Source organism: Myxocyprinus asiaticus, chromosome 15 (assembly GCF_019703515.2).
Source record: "Myxocyprinus asiaticus isolate MX2 ecotype Aquarium Trade chromosome 15, UBuf_Myxa_2, whole genome shotgun sequence".
NCBI classification, from domain to species: domain Eukaryota; kingdom Metazoa; phylum Chordata; class Actinopteri; order Cypriniformes; family Catostomidae; genus Myxocyprinus; species Myxocyprinus asiaticus.
Window position 1 is genome coordinate 32,134,949 of NC_059358.1, and position 22,163 is coordinate 32,157,111.

A 22,163-nucleotide genomic window follows, 5' to 3' on the forward strand; every position below is an offset into this window, starting at 1 on the left:
CGGCAGTAAAACAGCATCTGTATGTAAGGCGATGTGGGTGGGCTGTTGAGCTAATAAGCTTAATTACACCACAACCAAAGCTCAACCACATGATAGATAACAGATTTTCCTATGATACCTCCTTTCCTGTGTGAGAGATGTGTATGCGTGTGCATTGTTACCCGGGCTCAAAGCAGAATGGCATCTGTCCATCATTGAGGAATTCTGTGGGGTCACTGGCTGTAGGTTGATCATTGGTTTGCTGGGGAGACAAGAGAAACGATAACCATTTCTTTTCTGATATAGTAGTAGAATTTCAAACTTCATAAATGACCTCTTTTTATTAGTTTATCACTATGAATGATTAATATAAATATTTACAAGAGTCATTAGTGCGGTAACATACAGTATAACATTATAAATCACAATCATTGTTGGGGAAGCTTCTTTGGAAATGTAGCTTGCCAAAATCCAAGCTACTCAAACTGTAGTTATCCTATAAACAAGCTACTTTTTTAAAACAGTAGATAGCTACACTACAAGCTACTAACAAAGTAGCAAACAACACTGAAGCTATTTAAAGAAGAAAATATTATTAGATATATAACAATCGGATGATGTTATGATTGCATAATTCAATAAGACAACATAAAATTCAACACACATTTATTTAATAAACACTAATAAAATTAGAATACATGTAATTTATCGAACTGAACTGAAATATAGTGCAGCACTTATAAACATCTGGAATTCACTAAATATTGTGCTAGAAAAAAGAAAACAGTGGCTTCTGGCAAAGTGAATCAGTTAATCATTTACTTGAACTAGAACCGACTCACTAAACTGAACCAAATTTCCAAACGGCAAGTATAAGGGAATCATTTATTTCAAATGGTTCATTTACAATAAAGAGAGGTCAGTTTAGGGGAGCGTGTTTGATTATTCGCTCAGCTACACTGCTATGTTCGCAATCTTATGTGACAAATGTAGCGTGTTGTGACGCTACAGTGCTACTCACTGGACAATGTAGCTTGTTACTGGAAAAGTTACACTATTCTGAAAATAGCTCAGCTACTGTCACGCTACTGAAAAATGTAGTTAAGTTAGTAGCTTCGCTTCTTTTAGTTACTACTTCCCAACACAACTGATCACAACATCATGTAATTAGGTTGAGGAAATCATAGCTTATTTTTTAATGATCTGTGCAGCTCAAAATCCAGTCTTAAATAAAGATTCTGAAAGTCACTGAAATCACAATCCTGCTCTTTAGCCCTATCAATGACCCTATCCTTAACCTCAGTTTGGTTGAGTGGGACTGTCCCTGGAATAACTTTAAAGCCCTATTCACACCTAGTGCAAATTCCTGGCATGAAAAATTGCTGATCAATTCATTCAGTCATTTGAACGAAAAGATTAGGCATCAGAATCAGCATAAACTGTTTTGATGAGGAAATTTGTTTTTGGATATTTTATTTTTCGTACTCTCCTTTACTTGCTGTAAACAGGCCTTAAGTCACTTTAGATGAAAAGCGACTGTTTTATGGCAACTGACTAAAGCTCTTACATGTTTTAGTTCAGTAAATCCACCATTATTCAAGCAAGGCTAACAAGCCCAATTAGCTGCAATGTGCAGTGGGGTAAGACCGTGAGCACTTCCTTAATGACTCTGCTCTGGGTTACCAGGGCTTTAGTAATGCCAGCTAAGCTAAGCCCTGCCAGAGGCCAAAACAACAGAGCACAGAGAGAGCAGACCAGGAGATAAAAGACAGAGTTGGCGAACAGTTTAGGTCCATCTGCAGTTCTGACGCAATTAAAACCCTGATCCACCTCTATACAGAGGTGGATAGTAATGTGCAACATTTACTCCGTTACATTTACTTGAGTACATTTTTGGAGAAAATGCACTTTTAAGAGTAGGTTTAATAGTGGGTACTTTTTACTTTTCTCAAGTAAATTTCAAATTATTTATTATTTTTTTTTTTTTACTTTTAATTTGTTACAATGGGCAACATTCCTTTTGTTACATTATTGTTTTTATTTTTTTTTATCCCCTTTTCTCCCCAATTTGGAATGCCCAATTCCCACTGATTAGTAGGTTCTCATGGTGGCACGGTTAGTCACCACAATCCGGGAGGCAGAGGACAAGTCTCAGTTGCCTCCGCTTCTGAGACGGTCAATCCGCGCATCTTATCACGTGGCTCATCGTGCATGACACCGCGGAGACTCCCAGCATGTGGAGGCTCGTGCCACTCTCTGCATACAACTTACCACGTGCCCCACTGAAAGCGAGAACCACTAAATCGCGACCACGAGGAGATTACCCCATGTGTCTCTACCCTCCCTAGCAACCGGGCCAATTTGGTTGCTTAGGAGACCTGGCTGGAATCACTCAGCACGCCCTGGATTCAAACTCGCGACTCCAGGGGTGGTAGTCAGGGTCAATACTCGCTGAGCAACCCAGGCCCCACATTACTGGTTTTAATTAAATAAGTTTTAATAAATGCGTAATTTATTGAGATATTTTTGAATGGGACTTTTACGACAGTGGAAATTTATCCTACAGTTGCACTTTGTCACTCCAGTCGAGTCCATCAATGCAGCAGCAGCAGCAATAAGCATTCAAAACAAACACTTTCATCAAGCAATGCCTTCATTTTACAGCAAGACTAGTTGATATTTCAAGATTAAACTTGCAGCTCCAACTTAAGAAAACTTGTTGCGGTGAGTTTTGGCGATTGTGATAACGTAAGCTTGTCTGTGTTGTGGTGATGGTCATTTTCAGGGTGATTCTGTAACTATGGGCTCTTATGACCTCAGTTTATAAGTATATATTTTTATATCAGTGCTGAAATATATCAGTGCCTACTCTATAAATCTATGTAAACATCCGCGTTAAGTGTAAATGCATTTTGCTCTGCCTATCGCGTGTGTGTGTGTGTGAATACTGGAGCACAGCAACTGTGTTTGACAGATGTGCCGCGTTTTTCTCATGGACAACAGAGAACAAGCTCTGAACTTAAATAAGCCTAACATGCTTCCAAATATAGAGATAAGATACAGAACTAATTATCAAAATTCTTTCTATACTTAAAATACTGTAACTACACTGAACTAAGAATCCATACATGACTTTAAAAAGCTGTGAAATAGCAGAGGTAGCCATTAATAAAGCATGGTCTTGCTTCTTTTTATTCAGCATTATATATGATTGGGCCTGTGGAATAAGCTATTTTTCACATTTTTCACCATAAGCCTCTGGAATAGGCTACTTTTTCACCGTAATAATTAGTAGAAACTGGTTTCCAAACTTCTCTTGTAATTGATAGATTCGTCCAGATCTGACAAGCGTTCTTAAAGTGATAGTCCCAACCATAAATTAATATTCTGTTATAATTTCAGCCCTCGTGTTGTTCCAAACCTGTGTGATTTTCTGTATTTGGTGGAACCCAAAAGATGTTACACAGAATGTTAGAGACTGACAGTCTCAGTCACCATTCCCTTTTAAAATATGAAGGAAAAAACATGCAGTGAAAGTAAATAGTGGCTATAAGACCAACATTCAGTCTGACATCTCCTTAATTGTGTTGCATTGAAGAAAGAAAGTCATACAGGTTTGGAACAACATGAGGGTGAATGATGAAAGAATTTCCAATAATAATATTTATTATTATTAAATTGTTATTATTATTATTATTATTATTCTGTAATACCTGTTAAATATGTTTTATGTTTTGGAATATTGGAGATTAAAAGTCCATTATGTTGGGCCTGGGTAGCTCAGTGGTAAAATACGCTGGCTACCACCCCTGGTCGCTAGCTCGCTAGTTCGAATCCCAGGGCATGCTGAGTGACTCCAGCCAGGTCTCCTAAGCAACCAAATTGGCCCGGTTGCTAGGGAGGGTAGAGTCACATGGGGTAAACTCCACGTGGTCTCTATAATGTGGTTCGTTCTCGGTGAGGCACGTGGCGAGTTGAGCATGGTTGTCGCGGTGGATGGCATGAAGCCTCCACACGCACTATGTCTCCGTGGCAACGCGCTCAACAAGCCACGTGATAAGATGCGCGGGTTGACGGCCTCAGACAAGTGGGCTTCGTCCTCCGCCACCCGGACTTAGGCGAATCACTACGCAACCACGAGGACTTAAAAGCACATTGGGAATTGGGCATTCCAAACTGGGAGAAAAAGGGGAAAAATCCCCCCAAAAAATTCAAAAAGTCTTTTATGTTACATATGAAAGTAACTAGTTACTAGCTACTTGAGTATTCTTTTAATTGGATACTTTTTTACTCTTACTCAAGTAATTATTAACATCATTACTTTTACTTCTACTTGAGTATTTATTTTATTCAAGTAATTGTACTTTTACTTGAGTACAGTTTTTGGCTACTCTACCCACCTCTGCCTCTATATCAACTCTAATGGGAGGTAGCTGTAACAAACTCACAGTGGTTTGTAGCTCTTCTTGTTCCTCCAGTCCATCAGGGCGACTGAGGTTACGGGAGGGCTGTATGCATACCACATTGCTGTCCCAGGATAGAAGCCCAACTGGGGGCAGTCGGGGCATTTGGTCATCAGAGAACTCTCCATCAGCTCCATCTATCAGGTAAGGAAACACTTTAATGCCTTAACATCTGGATTGATTCCATTAATTAAGAAAAACTCTGAAACTCAAACAAATGTGTGACAAACCAGGAGTGCATGATGGCATACATCACTGAGAACACATTTCTAGGTGACAATCTCATTAACCTTCCTATTGCATTCAGAATCTGCATACACCTTGTGCAATAGCGGGTCAGTTTTGACCCGGTGGAATTTAAGCTTACAAATCATTCATTACCTGATGATTTTCATCTAAAACTATATTGAAAATCATTATTAAGAAACACACCCATTTGGGGTGAGGTGAACCTGAAACCAGTCTAATTATACAGGGCTTCCTTAAGACATATTAGTTGACTAGTCGTTCAGGCTAGAGTTTGACTGATAGTGCATTTTGTCGATACCAGTAACTAAGGTTGTGGAAAAGGCCGATAATCGATTTATCGGCTGATTGTAATTGTTTTTTTTAAATCGATCTATATAACAATAAGAAATATCTTATTCTTTCCTTACTATGAAGGGCACAGACATCGAGGCTGCAAAATGAATAAAATCCCAAAAGCAGTTGATTGTGCAACCAAAATCCCAATAATAATCAGAGAAATTAAGAATTGGTGCATAACACGGGACTTTTTACTTTAAACAAGCCCAAAAAATACACTGGGGACTCTTTATTTTGAAATTATAGAGATGTGGCTCTGGCACAATGTTCTATATATTACCAAATGAAGCTTTTTATATCCTATGGATTCACCAGATGAAGAGTTTTGTATGTATATATTTAACCTGATGAGGTTTATTGATAAGGAATAAAAAGAAAATAAGGGGGGAAATTAAAATAAAATATCGGCAACTATCGGCATATATTTTTTCAGATAACCTAAAGTTCCAAAAAGCAACTATCGGTACCGATTAACTGGTTAAACCGATATATCAGTCTACTTCTAGTTCAGGCAACCCCCCCAACTAGTCGATTTTAAAAATATATAGTTGTGCACATCCCAAATGTAAATGCCAAAGAAAACATCCTGGAGTAAACCCTACTGCGTTCCTCACTATTTTAATTTCAGTATGGCCATTGTTTAACTCTCCTATTGCATTCGGGTCAGTTTTGAACGAGGGGAGGTAAATAGTAATTGCTAAATGCCACATAGGTTTTAATATGGAAACCAAACTTTGTGACTTTGTCAAGAAATGCTAGTAAACAGAATATATTTTGTTTAAAAACATAGTAAAGGAGTATTATTGTTGTTTACTTGAGTTATACAGTTGTTTTGATGTTTAGTTGAGAAAGAATAGGTTGGTTTCACAAATTTTAGACCACCAAGTTGTATTGAGCAGTTATAAGTAACAGGAAATGTATTCAAATTACTAGTAATTCTCACGTTTATATTCATCAGTTAACATGCCAAAAATATAAATCTTTTTACATGTATGAACAGTTAGGAAGTTGAAGCTCATGCGTCCCACCCACGAGCCTGACGTCACTTTGCTTAAATGAGTTCACATTTACTATATAGTCTACTGTTCAAAATGATTAATAATGTTGAAAAATTAAACATCTGTATAATTTGTCAACATTATTAACCTTTTTTTGGACTAGACTATATAGTAAATGTGAATTAGTTTAAGCAAAGTGACGTTACGCATCAACAGGTTTCAAGGGGCATTTACATATGATGCGTTCTTGCTTTCAAAGAAAGCTAGACGAAGTGCAACGGAATGGAACAAAATGCAAGGGTCTAGAAACTTTATTTTTAATTTGACACATCATCTTAAAAATGCAAAGCTCGTGGCAGGATGCTCAAAAAACAATGCGGGATATGATGCAAGGGCCAAAGACCCAATCTCTAATTTCTTTCATCATTTATACATGTTTTTCTTCATTCAGATCAAAGAGATGAATCAAATCAATAGACATAGGTATATAGATACCCCGGGAGTCAGTTGAAGAGTATGGGTTCCCAAACATCAGTTCAGAGGGGTGCTGGGGCACCAGCAGGGGAGATGGGTCATCCTGAGGGTATGGCATTGGGTACTGCAAGAAAACTGACTGCACATCCAGGTTGCCATCTTTCTTTCCGTTTTCTTCCTCCCTGCTGACACTCCTCTGCAACTCCTAGTATGACACATAGAAAACACTGTTTAGTGTCTGGCTTGGTCGAAGCCTGCTATAGAACAGTTGTCGAAACCAACATTTAACAACCTTATCCAAACATTTCAACTGCAAATTAAATGTAAATTAAAGAAAAACTAAACTGGGTGAAATTGGCACAGAGGAGACAAAACTGAGAGAAATCCCTAATTTAAGGCCAGGAGTGATGTATTGACAATAATCAGGTCCCATTTTTCCATCCCTCTATTCCTCCTTTCCTCCATCTTTGAGTCCAGACAACACATCACTCACCACAGCGAGCAGTGGCAGCATTGTAGAGTTCGTCGCCACTGTCGCACAAGCAGTTTAATTAGGCCCTTCATTAAAACTCCTCTGCCTGTTCAAAGGGAGGCAGATCTCTGCCTTTTATTGAAGTTTTCTGCAGGCGCCAATTTCATTTAGTCTCAACCTCAAATTGGGTCATTTTGCATCTCGAGCGTCGAGTTTTGTGTAATACCTCCACTATGCATCCCTCTCTGTGGTCCAGGGTAATTGAATGGAAAATAAGCACTCACTTGCACTGCTCACCAATTAGAGAGATATGTTAAACCCAAACCAGATCCTGAGAATAAAAAAAAAACTAGCAACGAAATCAACAGCACTTTTAGATGCCAGGCAGAGATTGTGAAAGATGAAAATAAAAGCACGCACCCCCTCCAGTTTCTCTTTTTCTTTGGTCAATGCAACAAGACTGTCCTTCAGCTCCTTCAGTTCCCGGCCTTTCTCCGACACCTGGCTCTGGAAAGCAAAAGTTCAGTTAATATTGATATTTATTTGCTGAACACAAAGAAATTGTCTTGCAAAAGCTTGCCACTATCAATTATGTGAAAGGGCCTATGTCTAGTCAGCCAGTTTTTATTGCAAAATAAACCTAACATGGTTGGGGTCTCCTATCACCCCAAAGGGGTATATTTTGCAATAGTGACTAGTTGGCTGCACAATATCTCGCCTGTTACACAGCAACTTGCAAAATAAATAAATAGACATGAAATACTGTAGTTGAAATTATTTTAATAAAAAAGTTAAGACTCGAGAGACATGAAACAAGCACAAAACAACTGTCAATTCTAAGGTATAGTGGTCATACAAACATATTTGATGGCTGAATGCAGCAATTGACCCATTTGAATCAATTATTCCAGTAACACTTTACAGTGAGGTTTAATTTGTTAAAGGGATAGTTCACCCAAAAATTTACATTCTCCCATCATTTACTCACATACTTTCAGATGTGTTTGACTTTATTCTGCAGAACACAAACAAAGATTTGTAGAAGAATATTTCAGCTCTGTAGGTCCATACAATGCCAGTGAATGATGATCAAAATTTTGAAGCTCCAAAAATCACAAAGCAAATATAAAAGTAATCCATTTGACTCCAGTAGTTAAATTTATATCTTCAGAAGTGATATAATAGGGGTGAGTGAGAAACAGAACAATATTTAAGTCCTTTTTCTACTCAAAATCTCCACTTTCACATCTGAAAGTGAATGTGGAGATTTATAGTAAAAAAGGACTTAAATATTGTTCTGTTTCTCACTCACCCCTATTATATCACTTCTGAAGATATAAATTTAACTACTGGAGTCAAATGGATTACTTTTATATTTGCTTTGTGATTTTTGGAGCTTCAAAATTTTGATCATCATTCACTGGCATTGTATGGACCTACAGAGCTGAAATATTCTTCTACAAATCTTTGTTTGTGTTCTGCAGAATAAAGTCAAACACATCTGGGATGGCATGAGGGTGAGTAAATGATGAGAGAATTTTCATTTTTGGGTGAAATATTCCTTTAACATTAGTTATCAACATTAGTTAACATGAACTAACAATGACCAATACTTTTACAGCATTTATTAATCTTGGTTAATGTTAATTTCAACATATACATTTTTTAAATCAAAATGTGTATTTGTTAACATTAGTAAATGCACTATGAACTAACATGAACTAACAATGAACAATGTATTTTTATTATGTAACATTAACAAATATTAATAAATACTGTAAAGATATATTGTTCATTGTTTGTACATGATACCTAATGCATTAACTAATATTAACGAATGGAACCTGATTGTAAAGTGTTGCCAGTATTCCAAAGAGCGAGCAATAATGACATTTATTGGCTAAAAACATGAATAAAGAAATAATCAAAAAAGCCGTCAAACTTGTTGCAACTGATGCTGAGGGATTAATCTTTACACCAAGTAATTTCAATTAATTATTTGCTTGCTTGCAGAAATCTTCCTCTTAAGCAACAACATGTCTTCTCTATCACTCATTTACATTTAGCTTGGTATGACCACTTGAGTCACGCACTGAAACAGTGAACTTTAGCCTGAAAACTACCACTGATCTGAACATGACCCTACTACTTAAACAGAAGTTCCTGCTCTGTCTCCTGCTGCGCAGGGAGGCAGCCAGCAGATGCATTATCCTGTCTTGATCCCAGTACTTCCAACTGTCCTTCCTCCACTGTCTCCATGTCTCATGTAAACAGCAGTAAAAGTCAGTCTCCTCATTGACATGCTCATAAACCAACACTGTCAAGTGCATTTGTGCCAATGCAATGATACCGGGTTTGAGTCAGAGCAGACGTAAACGGTGGAGAGAAAATGGTACTAAGGTCGTCTTGAATCTGTTATCAGAACATCTGAAGGACTGCTTATCTGTGATCACGTTTCCTCCGTCTGTACTGATCAGTGTCATTTTAAACAAAAACTTGCAACAGATTAAATAAAAATAGCACAGCTAACCTTTGTAGAGACCCAGATCTGAACATTTCAAAGGCAATTATAATTCTGTAATGCGAAGCATTTCAAAATAACACAGCATGTTCTATTAGAAAATAATGGCAAAAGGAACTGAGATGTGTGCATTACATAAAAGGTTGTTTGGAGGGTGAGCAGTTGAAAAATAAGAGGGACTGGTGACATTAGTCGAAAGGAAAGTCATTACAGAGGTGGAGCAAGTTATTACATTTTGATGAAAGATTACGAATATAAACTTTTTTTTCTTTGCAATAACGTGAAAATATGAATCCTGCACAATAACACCAGGAATGTGATCTAAGTAAATGGGCTAAATTTTGATTTCAAGTTGACTTTAAAGCAGGCTATAATCCAAACAAACAATGCAGTCTTAGGGGCCGTTCACACTGATGCACTTTTGCATCTGGCTGCACTGTTTTTTAATTGGCAGACGTCTTTGACCGTTGCACCACATCACGATTTTTTCACCATCTTACGCTGGAGTGCTGTTTTTAGACAGCGCCTCTAAAGTTAACAAGAATTTTAAAAACACATCTTGGGACACTTGTGTTGTGTTTTATTCATTGTGCTCCTAGCTTTTCTTAGTGCAAGTATGCGTTCGATCTGAACAGCCCCTTAGACCTGATGGAAATCTATCTGCCAGGAGAGTGGTCACCTAAACTCATTCTGCTTGTGCTTGGGTTTTGGTTGTCATCTGATTTTTATTGCGTCACTCAACCAACAATGTCATTCAAGATGCCGACATAAATGTTCCTTGTGGTTTTGTAAATCACAAATGTGCTCTAAACCCGTCTCATGCAATCTGGCCCAATGGATTAAAGGGAACTGATTGTTTAACTGAGGTGTGATTGGTGTGTAATACTCTACACCAGTAGGTGATGCTGACCTTATAACGATCCTCCTCAGCAGCCAGCTGTATTCGCAGACTCTCACTGGTCTTCATCTGCTCCTTTAGTTTCACCTCCATCTTTGTGAGCTCATCAGTCATCGTGCTGCAACGCTCTCGCTCCTCCTGCAGGGAAGTATGCTAAGCTTTTGATATACTAGGCAAATCCATTATGTCAGAGAAATAAAGAGAAATCTACTTACACTAAGCATCTGTTTGTATTTTCTGTATTTGTCATTTTTGTCTGGCTCCTTGCTTGTAGTTTTCAGCTTGCACTGGATGATGGCATCTAGCACTGCGTCTGATGTACCTGGGCTTCCTGTTAGCAGTCCAGGGAACACAACAGCATGTCCATTCAAAGTTCTGAGACTGCGTTCCCTCCAACTAATATTACAACGGACTCTACACCTAAACTGGTACACATTCAGTATAAACTAACCTGGTGCAGATGCCTCTGGACTGGCAGACAAAGGACCAGTTGTTGGTTCAGACCCTGGACTTCTCTTCACCTGAGACAAAACCAAACAGTTGGCTGAGTATAAAAACTAGCAAACAACTAAAAACACAATGGTGGAACAGCTATACAGTTGCAATGCGTGGTGAGAAAAAATGTGAATGTGAGAGGCGTTCACTCACTCCTTGCAACTCAGTGAGCTTGGTCACTTGTTTCTGTAGCTTCTGGCATTCCTTATATTTATCTTTATAGTGTTCAGCAGCCATCTGCAGTCTGAGCCGTAGATCTTCAACCTCTCTTTGCAGTTCCGTTACAGCAGACTCTTCAAATTCTTTACACTGTTGAGAAAAAGATTATAATAAAAAAAAAAATTAATACACTTGGAAAAACTGAAACTGAACTAAAATACATTTTAATGACTCTATTACTAAAATAATACAACTGACCAATTTTTTATTTTTTTTATTTTTTTTTTGATACACAGTAAATATAATATGAAACCTTTACAAACTGCCTTCATTACACATGAAAATGCTACTAGATCGCAATAACACTAAACAGCCCTGAGAAAATGAACGCCGTTAAACGTACAGTATTTAAATTATTCAAGTGAACACATTAACTTTGGCAGCCCTGAAATACAACAAAAATAAAAAATAAATACACAACAAATAAATACACAACAAACCAAAACTAGAAAACATCGAAAAAATGAAAACTAAACTAAACCTTACGAAAGCGAAACTACACTGAAAGGACAAATTGAAAACAAAATAGAAATAAAAACAAAACTATAATAGCACTGGTATAGAATCCCTGAACACTGCTGGCTTTCTTGACTGAGGCATACTGGACTTGTTTATGTAAGAGGTGTAATCCTGGCCAGGTCATTTTTCCATAAACATGACAAGTAATACAGGTGGGCATCTCTTTACCGCCTCCTGCTGGGCTGAGTTTTTCATCTCCTCCAGCTGCTTCTTCAGGTGGCTGCACTCTTCGTGGGCCTCAGCCTGTCCCTTCTTTAAGGACTCAGCCTCCAGACGGATACGGTAGAGCTCGGCCATGCTTCTGTCACGGGCGTTAGAGGAGTCGCGCAGCTCAGCTGACAGCATATTCACCTGTTGCTGCGTAGCTTGCAACTGTTCCTCTTTCTGCCTGAGCTGCTCCTGAAGAGCTTTACTTTCCCCCTAACAAACACACACAAAAAGTTGCACTTACTGTATGTGACTACAAACATATACTGTACACAAACATGAACACATACCAGTGTGTCTATTGCTAACAAAGCTAATGGCAAACACAAACCGACTAAACTGTTTACCAATCCATGTTTGAATTTTTTTTTTTATGTTGTTTAAATGTAGGAAACAATAGAAAAAGAGTGGGGAGACGGGATCAGTGATTGAAGCAAGGCAGACTTTAACTTGTGTCACTGAACCACTAGACCATGGCTCAGACTATAACGATATGTTTTGAATTGAGATATATCACTAAAATATATGAGATGCGTGTGTACCGAGGGTGTACTGCTGTCCAGTAGCAGGCGATGCTGTTTGTCTTTCTCTGCCAGACAGGCTTTGACTCTAATGAGCTCCTCCTTCAGCTGAGCAATGGTCTTCTCCATATTTTCTGAACAATGGTGTTCTCCTTGTTCCTTACACTGCTGAGAGAAACAGTGATCATTCAGTGCTAATTGCTAAAGAAATACATCAAACAGTTTGTAACATTTCTTAGTTAATTACTTGGGAATACAGTGTGTGTAGTCTGTGGTATAGACTTAATCCCTGAACATTATGGGCTTTCTTGACTAAGGCATACTGGGCTTAAAGGTGCTGTAAATGATTTTTTTCATGAAAAAGTATGCAAAAAAATGTGATATTTATGAAATAAGTGTCCTGAGATATCTCACCGGTCTCTGTGACAGCTGTAGACTTTGTAAACGGCAAACAAAAATGTGTCTGCAGACCACGTAGGCTTTTCACCTGTCAATCATTTTGCTCATTCTCATAGTGTTGTATCATTGACGATATGATTGTCATCACTGATATTTGTCAGCTGAGGGCGCTATTGTGCCACTTTTGAATTTGACAGCCATAGCAAAAAAACAATGCTGCTCTTTTGCTCTGTTTTGGTCTCAAAATTATCTTTGGAGGTTGGGGTTTTGGAATGAGGGGGCGTGGCTGATTCAAAGGCTCAGTTATGTCAAAGCTTCAGAGCGCTAAAATCGCTAACAGCAAATTTAAGGTAAACTGGACTTAGGTGTTCATGTCAGAGGTGTAATCGTAGCCTGGTCACTTTTCCATAAACATAATCAAAAAATTAAACAGGTGGGCATCTCTTTACCGCCTCCTGCTGGGCTGAGTTTTTCATCTCTTCCAGCTGCTTTTCCAGATGGCTGCACTCAGCTCGCGCCTCTGCCTCTCCCTTTTTGAATGACTCGACCTCCAGACGGACACGGTAAAGCTCGGTCATACTTCGGTCATGGGTGCTGGAGTAGTCACGCAACCGTTCCTCTTTCTGCCTGAGCTGCTCCCTAAGAGCAGCACTTTCCCTCTGAAAAATGCATGCACAGAAAATTACAAACTTTACAAAATAACAATACAAGATTCAACTGTTTTCCAATCCATACTGAAGTTTTTTTAAATTTATTTTTACTTTTAAGCCACTTTTATTGATAGGGACAGAAAAAAAAAAAGGAGAAAAGGCGGTGGTGGTCTAGAGATGGAGGAAATTATGCAAGCCAGACTTGAACTTTCATAGTCCACATGAGCAACACGGTTCAAGGTGTTGGAGCATGTGCGTTAACAACTACACCACGGTTCAGACCATAATAATGTGTTTTGAACTGAGATATATCACTAAAATATCCAACATGTATATTAAGCAGAAGTTTTTTGTGTTTATACCGAGGGTGAACTGTTAGCCAGTAGCTGCAGGTACTGTTTGTCTTTCTCTGCCAGACAGGCTTTGACTCTAATGAGCTCCTCTTTCAGCTGAGCAATGGTGTTCTCCTTATTCACATCCACAGACTTCAGCATCTGCAGTTCAGAACTCAGCTTCGTGTTTTCCAGCTCCCGGTTCTTCAGGTGAATCTGAACACACACAAAGATGATTCAAGTAGACGGTTCATCTCTCTCTTTGTAGCTTTGCTGTGTAATAACCTGGGCACATGGCACAAAAAACTAGCAGTGCAGATCCAGAAAACTAGCAAAGCTGTGAGCCCCCAATTATTCACATACAGCTCTACTAAGAGGTGTATTTCCGCCTGGTGAGGAAATATGCAAACTTAACGTAATTATAATGCAGCAGTAAGAGAGCAGCGACTCTGCTCCACCCCCACCCTTCTCTTTCTCTGCCCCAGGCAGCTGCTATGAAGTGTGGGCCAGCTGTGTTTCCGAGGCTACAGCCCAATGTTAATGCCCAGTTCCTGTGCCCGCCACAAGAATGAAGGGATAGGAGAGTGAGTGATGGAGAGTGAGAATTACAAAGTGAGTTAGACTAATTAGGAAAAGAGCAACTGTTGATTCAAGGAAGGTCTGTATTCCCCTTCTCCACTGACAAATGTATTAGCTTTTTCAATAAAAAAGCTCAAAGCTGGCATTTGTTTTATACTTTTATGTAAATTAATTAGATTAAGGAAAAGAGAGTTATGTCGAGACAAGGAGAGCATATCTTCAACTATGAGGGTTTCAATTCTCTCGAGAAACCAACAGTGATGTGCATAAATTATGAGGTAGTGAGCAAGTAGCATTACCTTATAAAGCTCCTTCTCATCTTTCTCATTCTTCAGTTGACATTCAAGAGCCTCTTTCTCCAAGGTTAACTTCTTCACTCGATCCTTCAGGCTGTCAAATCAGAACAGATACAGTGCATTCTTAAAACATTCAGACCCCTTCATTTTTTTTCACAGTTTGTCATGTTGCAGCCTTATGCTAAAATGCTTTCAATTATTATTTTTTTCACCTCAATCTACACTCTACCAGATTTTTGCTAATTTTGCAAATTTATTAAAAAGAAAAAACTGAAATATCACATTGACTTAAGTATTCAGACCCTTAACTCAGTACTTAGTTGAAGCACCTTTGGCAGCGGCCCAGTCTGAGGTCCTGAGCGCTCTAGACCAGGTTTTCATTAAGGATATCTCTGTATTTTGCTGCGTTTAGCTTTCCTTCAACCCTGACCAGTCCCCCAGTCTCTGCCACAGAAAAACACCCCCACAGCACCATGCTTCACCGTTGGGATGGTATTGCGCATGTGATGAGTGGTGCCTGGTTATCACTAGACATGACTCTTGGAATTGAGGCCAAACAGTTCAATCTTCGATTCATCAGACCAGAGTATCCTGTTTCTCACAGTCTGAGAGTCCTTTAAGTGCTTTTTTGTGACTTGCACTGAGGAGAGGCTTCTGTCTGGCCACTCTGCCATAAATCCCAGATCGATGGAGTGTTGCAGTGATGGCTGTCCTTCTGCAAGTTTCTCCCTTCTCTACACATGATCTCTGGAGCTGAACCAAAGTGACCATCGGATTCTTGGTCACCACTCTTACCAAGGCCGTTCTCCCCCGATTGCTCAGTTTGGCCGGGCGGCCAGCTTGATTCAATCATTTCTCTGAGCTCTGCAGGCAGTTCCTTTGACCTAATGGCTTGGTTTTTTCTCTGATATGTATTTTCAGCTGTGAGACCTTATATAGACAGGTGTGTGCCTTTTCAAATCATGTCCAATCAATTAAATTTGCCACAGATGGACTCTAATCAAAGTGTAGAAACATCTCAAAGATTATCCAGAGAAATGGGATGCACCTGAGCTAAATTTCAAGCGTCATAGCAAAGGGTCTGAATACTTATGTCAATATAATATTTAAGTTTTTTTTTATTTTTTATTTTTATTGTATCCCCTTTTCTCCCAATTTGGGATGCCCAATTCCCACTTCTTAGTAGGTCCTCTTGGTGGCGCGGTTACTCACCTCAATCCGGGTGGCGAAGGACAAGTCTCAGTTGTCTCCGCTTCTAGACAGTCAATCCGCACAGCTTATCACGTGGCTCTCCATGCAGCACGTGGAGGCTCATGCTACTCTCCGCAAACCACACACAACTTACCACGCGCACCACTGAGAGTGAGAACCCCTAATCGCAACCACGAGGAGGTTACCCCATGTGACTCTACCCTCCCTAGCAACCGGGCCAATTTGGTTGCTTAGGAGACCTGGCTGGAGTCACTCAGCACGCCCTGGATTCGAACTCGTGACTCCAAGGGTGGTAGCCAGCGTCAATACTCGCTGAGCTACCCAGGCTCCCTCAGTTTTTTCTTTTTAATAAATTTGCTAAGTTATCAAAAATCTGTTTTTTGCTTTGTTATTATGGGGTATGGAGTGTAGATTGATGTGGTAAAAATATTATTTAAAGCATTTTAGGCTGCAACTTTACTAAATGTGAAAAAACTGAAGGGGTCTGAATACTTTATAAATGCACTGTATGAGTCATTCAGCCAAACTATTTGCAGCAAGCAATGAACATATCGAAAAAACATTAAAGAAACAGCAGTCCAAGTTCTCAAATTAAGAAATGGATCTTCTAATCGGCCTTCTAGTCTAATCTAAAGATATGATATCAACTAATCTTCTGATATAATGAAATGTAAAACAGTTCCATGGTTTGTTATTGTAATCGAAGAAGCTGAGTCTGATCGACTGTTTTGTGGCTGATATGTCAATATGGAAAGAAATCACACCAGTCTAGTTCGGTCTCCTTCTGCAGGCCTTTCTGGGTGACTCCGATCAGATCTTCTTCTAACTGCAGCAGTCGAGCAGTACTCTCATCCATTCTCCTTTTCACCTCTTCTCTCTCAACCTGCAAGCTCTGGGCAGAGAGCTGTAACTCCTGCATACCCACACACACACACACAAATAGATAAGGGAGGAAACACAAAGTGATATAAGCATAACATAAGCATGTTGTATTCACAGCTGATGTTCAGCTACAGAAAGCATGGGAGTAACTGCAGAATAGTTTGTTGGCTCTTGAGTTACGGTTGTGTGTGGTCTCTGAGAATCTGCAAACATTATTTATGGGAAAAGTAGATCTCTTAATCCCACTCCAGTCTCTTCTGCAGTACCACTTCATGTGCAGAATTTTTAGAATTATTTTAGCAGCACATAAAACAACATATAAAAACACGGTCATAAAATTAACAGCCAGGAATGGGTGTGCTTGTTTTCATATTTAAAGCAGCTTTGACTCAGAGCTGATACTTTATGAACACTGCACAACCCCCCAGTCTTATTTCAAAAATATCAAGTCAAATCAGAGCAAAAAACCTGAACCTTGTCTTTTTGACTCATCCCATTTTATTTCTCTCTCTCACCTGCACATCTTTCCTGAGCTGAGCGCTGCTCTTTTGCTCCTGCTCGTATTCTTTCTGTAGTCTATTCTTCTCCTCGTTCAGTTCATTCCTCTCTTTCTGCAGCAGGTCCAGGGTCTCCAAGAGCTCCTTCTTTTCCTGTTGAATTTGCTCCATTTTTTGCTGGGTGAGAAAAGAAATAAATGTGATAAACCTGGCATGGGAAAACTGATACAAAATGTGTAATTTCTGCACGTGTGTGTTCCAACATCTTCAGAGTTTATAAATTAAACAACAAATCTCCTCACCTCCAGGTAACTGGCCTTGGTGGTGACAACCAGGATGTCTGATCCACCTTCATCCTCCATTGTCAGCAGTTCCTCCTCTGTGGGGCTGCCAGCACGGAACTGGAATGGAGTGCTGGCTCCACGGATCTCTCCCTTATGCGTCACATAGCAGAATTGGTAGAACTCGCCATCATCGTTCGGGACATAGTAACCTGCACAGTCCCCAAGAATCAGACTTTAGATAACAGCCCTATCTTTGCAGGAAATCAAGCCGCTAATACTTTCCCAAGCATCACTTTAAATGATGAACAACATATTTTGTAGGACTAATAAACAAATCCTAAAGCCCATCATTTACATGGTCAATTTTACTATACCACTGGAGCCTTATGATAGGCTCATATCCATTAATATTAATTCAATGGTATATTTTCTTAATCGCCTATAAGTAATCCTGGCTCATGCCACATAAACCCTCTAATCCCTCACAAAGATTCCAGTATGTGACCTGAACCACTCCAGTAAAACTGGCCCATCAACACTTCAGCCTCCTAATAAGAGGCTGCAGTGTTTCCTATTTTACTGCATCCGTCATTACATTTTAAAAACTAAACACACATCTTGAGGGTCCTTCTCTTTGGCAGTGTATTCACTGAAGAAATGATTGTTTGAAACCCATTTCAGACCATGTTATTTTACCTTGGAAGACCACAGATCTGTTGATCGCGATTCCCTCAGTGTAGTTGTCTGGAAGAGGTGACCACAGGAACGTGTAGTAGTCACGAGCAGTACTCCAACCAACCTGTGACAAAGAAAGAGACTTGAGCATATCTGACTCAAGTGTGATCAAACTAAGTAAAAATGTCTTCTCTACAGATCTCAAAAGTATTAAAAAATAACTTCAAAATGAACCTTGGATTTACTGTAGTAATATTGTAGTAACCATGACTGCAGTAATTATAACTGTGGTAACCATGTTTTTTGGTAGAAACCATATTTTTGATACATTTAACCATGGTTTTACTTTAGTAATACTGTAGTACCTATACAGTAATCATGGTTTTACTATAGTAATATAGTAGTAACCACTGTTAATTTTGCCGTTACTATGGTTTTACTACAATTACCACAGTTAAACTATGGTTACTGTTGTAAAACCATGGTAAATTCTTTTTAATAATTATTTACTTCTTTATATGCTAATTATTTTGACATTATAAATCTTTATAAATTATAAATTTACTCCACACAAGAGCAATTTCTAACCAATGAAATATTTTAGACAGAGCATAGAAAAATTTATATTTATTTTAGAAAATCCTTAACTTTCTTTTTGTTAATTTCCATTACTTCTCCAGGCCAGGAAAACACAACTGTAATATTTTCTGATATTTCCAGGTTTTCCATGACCGTGGGAACCCTGACTAAAGCTTGGATCTAAAATTTTAAAATCTATAACTCCTCAAGTTAAATCAGACATCAAATTATTATGATGCACTAGAAACAATAAAAATGGTACAGGTGCTACAAATATACAGTTATGTTGATATAATTTGCATTGTGTGACTAAACACTTTTGTACTTATTCCTCTTAAGTTAATTTAAGACAAAATAAAGCAGTCTTTATTAAGTCTGAAGCTATAAATTTGTTAAGTGTTTATGTAGATTGTCCCACATACACAGACTAATGGAAAGTCTGTAAATGCGTCTTCAGGCTGATGTGGTCTTGACCATTGCCTGACTCACTCATTTTCATGTTCCTAAATTCTTGGGTAAATTATGTATTTTCCCAATCTCCATAAAGGCCAAGTAGAAAGCTTCCGAGATGAGAGAGTAAAAACACAGCCTTTGCTGCTTTTACGGGGGCAAGTGAAACTCTCTTGCTGCGACGTGTTTCTCGCCAAAGCCTCACGAATACGTTCGGTTGAGAGAGCGCGGATACAACTCAGCCTTAACAGGAAGAAGAAAATAGGTGAAAATTTTATACATACTTTAGAATGGAAACCGAGATGTAATTATAGGAATTTTATGTGTTGTTAACTGATGGCTGATGAGGGGGGAGTACAGAAAATACATCCATAATTTCAGCCCTCTGTCATAAAACTGTCAAACAAAATCAGACTCACACCAGACTGGCTGCTTTTCTCCACATACACAAGCACACAACATACACGCTAAACAAGCCTACTACTTACTATTAGCATCTACAAGGGAAATCTATACAATCCTGGAAGTGACATTAGTCAGTGAAAAATGTTAACTCATGCAGCACGGTCAAATAAGAAAAGCTTGTTTGCTTGATCCATACAGCTGTCTTCCATGTCCACAATAACATTAGTGTTTCAGAAATCCCCTGATTGTACAAGAAAGTTGCTCGAGGTGCTGGAGTTGTAAAGAGCAGGAAGCCATTAAAGGTATGGCCCATACGGAGTGTCATTACAGCCTGGAACAAACTCCACTCATTAGAGACGTTTGGGGTGAAGGAGGACAAAATTACGCCCTTGTATGTCTCTCATTTAGGTCTGTGGAGGGAACGGCAAGCAGGAGAAAAGATGGATGGTCACCAGACATGAGAAACTACACAAGATTATTTCAGAACAAGCTACCGTTGGTGAGAATAATGGATAGAATAATGTGCACATGTTAAAATAGAGGAACATGAGTAATGATTAATTACTTGACAATTTTGGAAAATAGCATATAAAAATCATTCTTTGCTTTATTTATCATTATTGTTAACATTAAATAAATAAAATAATAATAATAAAAATAAGAATAAAATCTCAATACCAGCAAGAACCTAATTCAGCAAACATTATAAAGTACAGTAAACTCAACTCTACTGAGTTTATATGATTTTTGGAAAACATATACAGTGGCTCCAAAAAAGTATTTGGACACTTAAGTCACACTTAAAAATATATGAAAGGCATTGCATTGAATAACAACATATCAAACCAAGTGCTGTTTATTTTGAAGAAAGGTAACATAAGCACACATTTCAACCAAAACATCATGTGTTCAAAATGCATGTACAAAATACACATATTCCAAAATGTATTCCATTAATAAATATGATGTATTAAAATTGCACACATATTACACATATTTATTGTGTGTATTACTGTATAATTTGTATTATTTACAAGTGTTTACACTGATATGTGGAACATGTAATGGTACTGTCTCTTTAAAGGAATATTTCTGGTTCAATACAAGTTAATCTTAATCAACAGCATGTGTGGCATAATATTTATTACCACAAAAATGCGTTTTGACTTGCCCGTACTTTTCTTTAAAAGTTACAGTGAGGCGCTTACAATGGAAGTGAATGTGGGCCAATTTGTTTACTTTACAATAATCACTTTTTAAAAAGTATTAGCCTTATGCGCCAGAGACACTAGCGCGCAGCCATCTTGAAAATGTTGTCTCAGAACTTCCGTTCTTGCGGTTATATATATCTCTATGGAGTTGATGTCAAAGTGTTTTTAGCTAGCGAAGTGGATTTACAGGATTTAGAGTTGTCAAAAGCTATCATGAGTATTTTAAAGTGTTCAGGTGATGTCATAATTAAAAGCAGAGCGAGCAGATTTTAAAACAAGAGTACTTCATTCACAAATACACAAGATCCTATCTTCAAGCTGTGGACATACTGATGTGCCTCTGTGCTCATTAAACTCCAAGAGATCACACAAAGTCATTAAAAATATCTCGTACGACACCTCTGACCATCTTCTCATGTCATTCACCCATCATGTTATAGTTAATAGTTAAACGAAGCAGATTTTTTGAGCACTAAACAGGGATGGGGTAGGGGTGCAACTACAGTATATTTATACACACACACGTGAAAGTGTATGTTTTATATTTTATTCCGTTTACAACTATTTTAATCACATTTAAACCTCTAAAAAAATGTAGGGTGCTAAATTAATTTTAAAAAGTACAATTGTATTTTCTTTAATGTTTAACTTGCATGTAAAATAATACGAGCTGTCACTGTTGGAAATTTCATATCATCTACATATTTTAACACAAATTATTAACAAGTTGAAACCTAAAAATTAAGAACTACATGTATAACAATTAAATGCTTGTTCCATGAAAAGTGTGTCAAAGCTGTCTGAATGTGATCTGCCGGGGTCAACTTAGCTCTACACGTGTCGGAAACAAACGACCGCATGGCTTTGTTCACACTGCAGATAAAAATCGATTTTTCCTCAAATCCGATTTTTTTTAATGACTGTTCAAACTTCAAGTTATTTGTGGCCAGATCAGATTTTTCTGTTCAGACTACAGTCGCTTTTGCTATCATGTCCACATTAGTTGTCATGGTAATGCAGAAACTCTTGCATATATTTGCCATTCATGAGATTTTAGCGATGGATATTTTACCATTGATTATGCACAGAGTAAGCTTTGTGAAAGCGTAAATCAAATTGCAAGCGTAAGAAAGAAATATTAGCAATACTTCAATGCTTTGCATAAGTGTAATTCATGTGTTGTGAATCTGTAATTGCTTATTAACACTAAGCAAATTTGGTGTGCATTCTTCTGACTTCCTTTTTTCATGCTTACAATTTTTGGCACTGTTTTTGCACCTAAACATGGCCAAAAACATTGCAAACCTGCAATCAGCGATATGCAAATAAAGGGTGTAATGAACAGCTAAACGGATTCACCA

The 22,163-nt window shown here is 38.3% G+C and overlaps 1 protein-coding gene across 4 annotated transcripts in view; it reads right to left on the bottom strand.

Annotated features, from left to right (window-relative positions):
* The window catches only part of LOC127452849 (tax1-binding protein 1 homolog B-like), a 44,010-nt gene that overhangs the window by 1,307 nt on the left and 20,540 nt on the right, over positions 1-22,163 (bottom strand). For 2 of the 4 annotated variants that reach the window (XM_051718639.1, XM_051718638.1), the window contains exons 3-19: positions 18,179-18,281; positions 17,501-17,691; positions 17,217-17,375; positions 16,584-16,732; positions 14,611-14,701; positions 13,763-13,948; positions 13,200-13,409; positions 12,373-12,519; positions 11,792-12,043; positions 11,039-11,194; positions 10,842-10,911; positions 10,606-10,721; positions 10,403-10,528; positions 7,392-7,478; positions 6,521-6,704; positions 4,428-4,579; positions 162-241 (exon numbers count right to left, since the gene is read on the bottom strand). In XM_051718639.1, coding sequence (XP_051574599.1) covers positions 162-241; positions 4,428-4,579; positions 6,521-6,704; positions 7,392-7,478; positions 10,403-10,528; positions 10,606-10,721; positions 10,842-10,911; positions 11,039-11,194; positions 11,792-12,043; positions 12,373-12,519; positions 13,200-13,409; positions 13,763-13,948; positions 14,611-14,701; positions 16,584-16,732; positions 17,217-17,375; positions 17,501-17,691; positions 18,179-18,281 — 2,459 coding nt within the window. The remainder of the gene's footprint in view (positions 1-161; positions 242-4,427; positions 4,580-6,520; positions 6,705-7,391; positions 7,479-10,402; positions 10,529-10,605; positions 10,722-10,841; positions 10,912-11,038; positions 11,195-11,791; positions 12,044-12,372; positions 12,520-13,199; positions 13,410-13,762; positions 13,949-14,610; positions 14,702-16,583; positions 16,733-17,216; positions 17,376-17,500; positions 17,692-18,178; positions 18,282-22,163) is intronic. The other 2 variants (XM_051718640.1, XM_051718641.1) reach the window with 2 other exon arrangements.